This window comes from Theobroma cacao, chromosome 5 (assembly GCF_053813885.1).
Source record: "Theobroma cacao isolate CCN51 chromosome 5, ASM5381388v1, whole genome shotgun sequence".
NCBI classification, from domain to species: domain Eukaryota; kingdom Viridiplantae; phylum Streptophyta; class Magnoliopsida; order Malvales; family Malvaceae; genus Theobroma; species Theobroma cacao.
In genome coordinates, this window is record NC_142643.1 from 30,895,621 (window position 1) to 30,904,609 (window position 8,989).

Here is an 8,989-nt window from a genome sequence, read left to right on the forward strand (position 1 = left end):
AAGGAATATTTGGCATAATAGAATCAAAAATTTTAAAAGCCGCATGTATTGCTAGTAATTCAACCCCATTAGAATCACCTGCCCCAATTGTGTTGGAAAATTTAGCTCTTAGCATATACCTAAGTTATCATGAAGGATACCTCCAATTCTTGCCTAACTAGAGCTACTAGAACAAGCACCATTCACATTAAATTCCACCAACCTACTGGGGGAGCACACCACACAACATTCGGCCTGATAGCTTTACTTTGTCTATCTATAGAAATAATATCAAGACAACGGATTAAATCTTCAACTGTTAACTATATGTGTGCAAATTTAGTTTTCGACCAGAGCCACACGCAATTTGATAAGATTGAACAATTGAATAATATCTTACATCTTTCTGTTAAAAATCATATGATTCCTGAATTTCCATATAGACCAAGTAATGGCATAAAAAGAAAGTAACTAGACATTACCTCTATCACCCCAAAAAACTAATGCTTGGCATGCAAGGAAAAAAGTTTTGAGAATCATCATGGGACACCCATTGCATCTCCCGTTGTTTACACCATGGGCACAAAATATTCCAAGAAGCTTTACATAAGAAGAAAAAATGGCTACCGATTTCCTGGCAACTATTACAGAATACACATGAAGTTTTATCTCCCTCTAATAAACTCGTTGCCATCGATTCCATCTTCACTGCTACTTTCTTCCACATAAGTTGCTAGACAAACAACTCAATCCTATACGGAGCATAACAAAACCAAATCTTCTTCCATACTACACTTTGGATATCCAGAGTAGATAAGGCAGCTTGGCAAAAAGATTTGGATGAGTATCTGCCACTAGAAGTTGCTTTCTACACAATCGCATCCTTCATATTTCTTCTCAACCAATAATGCCTTAATAGAGTCCACAAGCTCGTCCACTGTTGAATTTTCCAACCAAATAAATTACGGCGTAACTCTATGCACCATTACCATACTGAATTGCTCCAATTTCCATAATCATAAAGAACACCATTTTTATTCACAGCAAGTGCATAAATTCTTGGGAACTCACTCTGAAGATGCATATTATTAATCCAACTATCCTACCAAAATAAAATATTTTTTTCATCTCGAACATTGAAACCCATATTAGATTTAATGGGATATTCCTTTAGGTTTAATTAAGGTGATATACCAAATGAAATTCTCATAGGATCACGTTCAATGAACTTGTTCATGTAATATGCACAAACATGTTAATTTAAGTATTTTGATACTTCAATCTACGAAATTGATTACTCACTTCATAAATGAGGAACATAACTATGTCTCAGCGTCTCAACTTTATCAATATCCATTTCTTGATAATATTTATTATTTTTAAAATCCATAAATTATTAATATAATGAAATAATGTTCGTAAGTAGTAAGAAATTATATAATATTAATAAATTCTAGTTTATCATTTTTATTCGTTATATTTTCTATATTTTCAAACATTTTAAGTTATAACTACTTGATTATTTTTGTAGTATTTAATATTTAATTACATATTTTTAATTTATTGATATTTTATATTAAACTTGATATTATTTTAAAATAATTAATTAATAACTTTTTTACATGAATGTAATTTATTATACATGGACTCTATTCACCTACTAGTAAAGCAGTATCAGAAAGGAAACTGTCTCTGAAAACAGTGGAAATAAGAAATTCTTACTTCCAACAATTTTAGAAAGTTTGATTTGATTTCTGAAAAATCAAAAATAAAAACATGTTACTAGACACGTTTTCTATTACTGTTTAAAGAAGAAACTAAAAATGAAAAAATAAAATCAGTGAAAAATAAAAATATAAAATTGAAAAGTAATCAAGAATGCAAAGAATCTAAAATACAAATACTGTATAAAGAATTCGATAAAGTTAGAAATATAAGAAAAGACTCCAAACACCAACAGCCTATAACATATTCACACTTTAATCGTTAAATAAGATGTATTGAGTACACCACAATCTTAGATATTACGCTTTCAAGCCATATCATACTTTCACGCAATTTCAGCTGGTAAACTGCTACAGAATTTATTGTGATTTCTTACTTGGTTCATCAAGTTTTCATTAATACTTACTGAATTTCGTAACTTTGATTTTGCCTTGCTGACTTCAATTAATTACTCCTGATTTACCATCATAAAATGACAACATTACTTCATTTTTAACACATGCTAAAGTTACCAAACTCTAATTTGTACCAAACGAACCATATAAATGTACACAAACTCTAACCACCTTACCTTTTTATTGTTGTAGGGAACAAAGTAGTAAAGATGGTAACAATGAGAATTCAGTAAAATCAAAGTAGGGTCAGATTTAACTCCTGCAAAATTAAACACGGCAAACATCAAAGCAATCACTAACAGGAGCAAGAACTTGTCTCAATCCTAGTACTCTTTAATGCCTTATCAATGTATTTGGAACAAAATTTCAAGTCTGCTTGCAAGTCAGAGTCATTGATTTATTTAACAGTAATGATGCTGCAGGGAGAATAAGCATCCCAATGATCACCATCTATATGTTTGAACCAGAAGGGAGCTACGGTCTAGATGTCAGTAATTACTCGCAATCCCTTTCAATGCAGAATATGTCCCAATAATAGCAAAGACAATACCAACTGCAGCGACAGTAATGCTCAAAACAATCTGTTCATAGGTTGAAAACCTTCGGTTAGTGGTAGGCAAATAAGCTAGTATATATGCATATAAAGTTAGTAAAAATGGAGATGAAGCAACCCAAGAGGTTTTCCCAAGAAGATCGCGAAATATGCTAAAGCTTGAGTTTGCTCCAAGATAATAGATAAACAGGATTTAATTTCTCAACAAGGCTTCCATATAGGACACCAACAACATAAAAGATAACAACATGCTTTAGTCTCAAATATTTGAAGTGGTATCTTATACTTAAAGTACCAAAATTTTCTCAATACCATTATTGTGTTTAATCAAGATCCAAGCAAGCATCTGTTACTTGTATTGGAAAGCATCACTATGTATAAAATCTCAAGCTTCAAATTTACTTTAGTCAATCATTGCATAACTTATGTGATGACAGATGCGTGCACAATACATACATAATGCCTGTGGGTGCAGGTGTATGTGTGGGAGTATCTGTTGTTACATTCTTGTTTCATTGCCAACATTGCTACACATCAACCAAGCTCCATGTGGAAGTAGTAATTGTTAGAAATTGTGACTCAAACCCCAAAAGATTTAGATAAGATTTTTTTATTACTTGAAAGATATTGCATAGTGATCAAGTTTACTTGATAGACAAGTTTTGTTGATGGACAAGAAGACTTGTAGGCAAGAACTCTGAAAGGAAAAAGATTCTTTGTGAAACCAAAAGAATAGATGAGGTATAAGACAAAGATATAAAGAAAGTTGTATCTTTTATAGGGTTGGGGATTGAGTGTGTGAACACCTCATAAGACATATAAGGCAGAGCGCCCATGGGTGTGAATGTTTGATGTTTGATAAGGGTTTATTGAGAACAAACAAGAGTCCTCATGCGTGTGAATTTGCATTTGGTATGGATTTATGGAAATGTGTTTAGATGAACCAAGCAAAAGTGCTCATGTGCATTTGGATTTGGGATTTTGTGTTTGTGAGTTTGGGATTGGTTGTGTGTTGTGTTAAAATGTTGATCGTCAATTTGATATGTTTGTAATTCTCTACAACTAGTGAATCTTTTCTCTCATCCGTGGATGTAGGTAAATTGAGGACCAAGTTACCTTAAATTATTGTCTCTTGTGTGTATAATTTATTGTTAGATTATGCTTCCACTTGCTCGGATGTCAATTGATTTAGCGTTTGTCATAACAGATATGTCTGCTTCCAAATTTATGAGGAGCAACTTATTATGCCTTGTCTTTAAATCATAATTGATGCAAGTCAGCAGTGTTAAAACATTTTATTCAATTATAATCTCAATGGTTGTTCAATGCATTGAGGCATCTACAACAAGTTTAATATCAATTTATTATCTTAATTCTCAATTTATTCTAATTTTCCTATTGCAATTGCGGAAGAAAATGTTTAAGAAGACAAAATAAATGTAAGTCGCCAGTTATTTTCTCTAAGAAAAGAAAAAAGAGCAGAAATGCACATAACAGGTGGATTCTGCTTACCTGTGCCCTTGTAGCTTTTCTTCCAACGATCTTTATGAAGCATAGCGATGGCATTATTATAGCCTAAAATAAAGCATATTAATGCATAAGAAGAATGCCAATGTCCAGAAAACAATCCTTTGAATATTTTCAAATTACAAACAGGAGAACTAAAAAGGAAGGACAAAGCCTCCATAAATGGTTTTTCCATTTCTAAGACCTGCGAGAACAGAGTACTTACCACCATAGAGCTGAGAACAGAACCAATTAAAGCCATCATAAGACCTGTGATCAAAGAAGCAGTGTCACATTCAAATCACTCAGTTCCAATAATAAATTTAAGGGTATGGATAATAATAAATTACTAATAAATAAACAGGTTTTAGATTCTTAATCTTTATTGATGGCATCACTCAAAACAGGATCTCATTCTCCTAGCCCAACCAAATTTAGGTTTTGACTTCCGCTGAACTCCCTCACTTGAATTATACAAACTTCAATCCCATTCGTTAGCCTGCTCTTAGGATATGGCTCTTAGCCAGCCATAACTAAATCTAGAACATCAAAGGAAAGGAAGTTCCAAAAATTTACCGAAGAAAGGCATGGCAAATGCAGCGCCAACAGTAGAAAAGACGAGTGCTGCTCTCAGAAAAATGAAACACCACAAACTATTTGAAACTTGATCAGGCAGCAGCTCCTCTATACTCCTTGCCAAAGGGATCATCAACAATGCATATTTGGTCAATGTCAAGGAAGAAAATAGGCATACTGGAAGAAAACTAAAAGACTCATGCATTGATTTAATGTTCACAATTCTCACATATACAGCCAAAAGGATATTTTGTAAATGGGTTGATAACCTGCAAAACAACAAGAAAGGTAGCTTAGAAACCACATCGCATCTCTCTCTCTCTCTCTCTCTCTCTCTCTGTGGCTCAAAATACCCATGAAATGCAGAGTCTCATACATACCGTTGTCCACAGCGCGATTTTGGAAATAAAAGACTCTGGTGGCATATTCAAAGTTATCTGAGACAAGGTGCCTTGACCAAACTCAAGAAAACCCATTGCTGCAACACCCCCATACAATAGTATACACAAAAGAAAACTGCACAAGATATTAAGCAGAAATCAGAACACAAGAACCACATAACAGATCCTTCCATGCCACAACGAATTTCCTTACCATAATACCATTGCCCTCTTAAATTGTGATTTGTCAGCCATTGATTGATAGATATTTGGAAACACAGAATGCCCCGAATGACAAAATCCATATACACCAATTACAAATGGAATGCCACTCCAATTCAGTGCTTGCCCAGTATGATGGAAGCCAACATTACCTGCTGCACCAAGGAATAGCAGACAAAGAACTATCACCAATGTCGCAACAACCCCACCAGCTGCAAAGTAAAATTTGATGTAAGTTCAAAATGTATCTTCAACAATTGAGGATCTTAGAAACAACTTTGCAACACCTGAAAGATATGAAATCAGACGGAGATCTTTTAACCAGACAGTGGGTAGAACAACGAAGGCAGTTAGAATTCCAAAGAGGTGCATTGAGTCCATCTTTAAACCAGGCCAATCGAAAGAAACTCCAGGGAATAGCCTTGTAAGATTGTCACCCTCCAGGATAATAAATTCCACACAATATGACTGTACAGGTTAAAATGGAATTTTGTAAATTCGATAGAAAACTCACGGACTATGATTCAATAAAATTTAAATTAGAAGCACAAGCTTACATATAATTCTGTGTACAGAACAACCTGCATCCATCAAACAAATACAGTATTAGAAAGTTTGCATACAAATAAGTGGCAAATAAATATAAGGTATATCAGCAATTGATTTTTCTTTTTCCCTTCAACTTCACAATCATCATTAACAAAACCATTGATTGTTAGATGTAGCAGAAACGACAACTGAAATAAAATTTAATATTTAAATTCTAGAAAATCAGGAGAGGCATGACAAAACATAGAAATTGCAATTACAAACCATGATTATGAGAACAAACAATATGTGTTAGATGCATACTGTTAGATACCACAATCATAGTAGGATATGATTGTCAGTAATGCCCCCGCTGGCCTAATAAACTGTTCATTATACTAACGAGCAAGAATCTTGAATAACTCACAGATATAAAAAGGCGTCCAAATCGTCCAAAGGCAGCTTCGCCAAGATCAGGGTAAGATATAATTCCTTCTCTGCTCTCAAAGCAGTATTTCATGAGTATGGCTGTATAACAACATATAACTGCGAAAACGATTAGCACCAACAAGCTTGCCCAGCCTCCTTCTGCTATTGTATAAGGCGTAGATAAAAGCCCAACTCCAACCATTACATTTACCGCTGCCAGAAAGGAAAAACCAAGGAGTTAAAAAATTTTAACCATAGGGCACATCCAGAAGAAAAATAAAATCAAATATAATTATCTCTTAATTTCCAAAATGTCCAATGATGTTAGTAATAAGAACTGAACTGACAGTTTTCTTTTCTTGGATGCAAGTAGGCATGAATGGGAGCAGATAAATAACAACACTACACCAATTTTCCCTCTAGATCATTTGACAAAAGTTTCACTCACTTTGAAGCGTAGAAATAAAGAAATCAAAAGTAAAGGCAACAGAGCATTATAACAACATTGCTTACTATTAAAGATAGTCTGGGTCACATTACATCCATAAGCAACGGGAAACTCTCCGGTAAGTTGCTTATGAAGTGAATACTTCTGTGACCATGATGACGGTGCTCTTGAGATGGAATCTAAAAAATCCTTCTGACAACTCTTTTGATGTTCAGGCAGTAGAGGAAGCTTTCCATCCAGGTCCAAACTACTTTTACTTTGGCTGCTAAAACTAAAATGCGTAAAATTTGGAACTCCTCCAAGAACTCCAAAACTTGGTGATGCTGTGATTGTGTAAGGATCCATTGTCTCTCTGTGACAAACACAAAGAAGTTTCCAGAAAAAGAGCAGGTGATGCATCAGCCAACAGAGAATGTATCCAAAAAGCACAGCTTCCGAAGGATTTGGCAAAAGGCTAAAATGATTCCAATTGTTTGCAGCAGATAAATGAAAGTTCTAACTTTTATATGAAGCAAAGTGCAAAAATTTAGGCTTTTAATGATTTGGAGGATGGACAGAGGAAGGATGAAAATGTTTAAATCCATGACCAATTCAACCACCTTCCTGTTTGTAGTATAACCATTATATTGAAGATTTTCACTTCCTTCTTCCCATCCTGTCTACCAAGTGAGGCCAAAACAAAATTACTCGCATTGACAAGTGATATCCTTGGAAGGAACAACAATCAATTACTTGCTTTTATATGAGGAAATAGTGTAACCCAAGAACCACCTATAGATGGTTGAGACCAGGTTCAAATGATTTTTTTTATTATTATTATTATTATTACTGTTTCAACAATCAATATTTTACAAGAAAACATCATCTGCTGCAAGCTGAAATGTTGTATATCCCCCCTTAACAAGCAAAACAACTTGACGGTTTTATATACTTCATTTATCTCCTTAATATAAATTCAAAATTCAAGTTTATTATTATTTGAAATTTCAGAATTTCTTGTAGGGTTAGGTCCCAGTTCAAGTTTCACTATGAACTGGTTTGCTCCATCTTTATATTCAATTTCCCCGGTTACATGCTATAGGTTGATTTATTTGTTAGTTTTCTTCCTTTGTGAAGACTTGCTAGGTTGAGCCTTTTACAATGTCTACTTATACATGTATGCCAGAGAAAAGAAAAAACTAAACTCTTGTCAAATAGATGTACTAATTACATGCAACTCGAACAGAGTATCAATCGCTTGACTAAGCCAGTAATCAAATACAAACACAGATTTCCAGTTCTTCTGTTTTGGTTTTGCAGAAATGAATATATATATATATATATAGATAGATAGATAGTGGATTGATACAGAATGAGAAGAGAAGAAAGGTGATACTGGAAACTTTGTGGCCATTGTTGGGAAGAGAAAGCGGCAGAAGGGGATCCGCTGCCTCCCTCACTGTCATCATCACTGATGTTGCCGCTGCTGCCGTCATCTACCTTTGTCTCTTCGAGGTCCTCCTCATTATCAGCACCATCATATTCCATGAAGAACTCTTCATCATCCCTGTCCTTAACCTTGTCAGCCATAACTGCTACTATAAAATAAAATAATGAAAAAGAAAAGATGATGGGCGTTGAGTAAAATGAGTGTGAGAGAGAGATGGAAAAAAGGCAGAGGGATGGATCGTGAAGACAAATTGCAGGGTTTCCAAGAGATATGGAATGGCTGGCTGTGCTCCACAAGTTGGAGAGTGTAATGAAAGTACACATGGGAGGGAGGGTCAGGACCGGAACTAACCATTTTTTGTTGAAAGGTTAAAGAGGAAAAAGAATAAAAGTTAGAAATTTTTAAAATATATACATTGAACTTAACCGACCATTAAAAAATTTATAATAAACAATAATTTTATATAATATATAAATTAAAAAATTAAAAAATTTATAATAATTATTTAAAAAAATTGTGTTTGATGATGTTTTATTTAAATTCATTAATTATTGACTTTATACTAAAAAAATTAACAATATCTTTCTCAATATAAATAACTAAATTATTTGTAAAAAATTTATTATTTATTTTGTTCTAGAGTCTTATTTTCACAATTTTTATTCTAAAAAAGCTCTCTTTGTAGTTACTGTAGAAATCAAAATAGTCAAAATAAAGTAAATTAATCTATCAATCAAGTGATAATTTTTTTATTTTTCAATCTCTACTAATCTCTAGCGTAATTCAGAAAGTATCTTAATATTTTTAAAACTTTAATGA

The 8,989-nt window shown here is 33.5% G+C and overlaps 1 protein-coding gene across 8 annotated transcripts; it reads right to left on the bottom strand.

The window, feature by feature from the left end:
- Positions 1-382: 382 nt before the first annotated feature.
- Positions 383-8,514, bottom strand: LOC18598730 (Transmembrane amino acid transporter family protein). Of its 8 annotated transcripts, none has more exons than XM_088806404.1 (14): positions 8,117-8,513; positions 6,807-7,093; positions 6,292-6,506; positions 5,894-5,917; positions 5,624-5,804; positions 5,329-5,548; positions 5,115-5,250; positions 4,980-5,003; positions 4,735-4,876; positions 4,385-4,428; positions 4,165-4,227; positions 2,276-2,358; positions 2,111-2,158; positions 487-916 (listed from the first exon to the last, which is right to left on the bottom strand). In XM_088806404.1, the coding sequence occupies exons 1-12, from the start codon at positions 8,491-8,493 to the stop codon at positions 2,335-2,337; spliced, it is 1,737 nt and encodes a 578-aa protein (XP_088662530.1). In that variant the 5' UTR covers positions 8,494-8,513; the 3' UTR covers positions 487-916; positions 2,111-2,158; positions 2,276-2,334. The 8 variants fall into 8 exon arrangements, with proteins under 8 accessions (XP_088662529.1, XP_088662530.1, XP_088662528.1 ...); XM_088806402.1 differs by having other exon boundaries at positions 2,276-2,680; positions 8,117-8,512; XM_088806405.1 differs by lacking the exon at positions 2,111-2,158.
- Between the last annotated feature and the right edge of the window lie 475 nt (positions 8,515-8,989).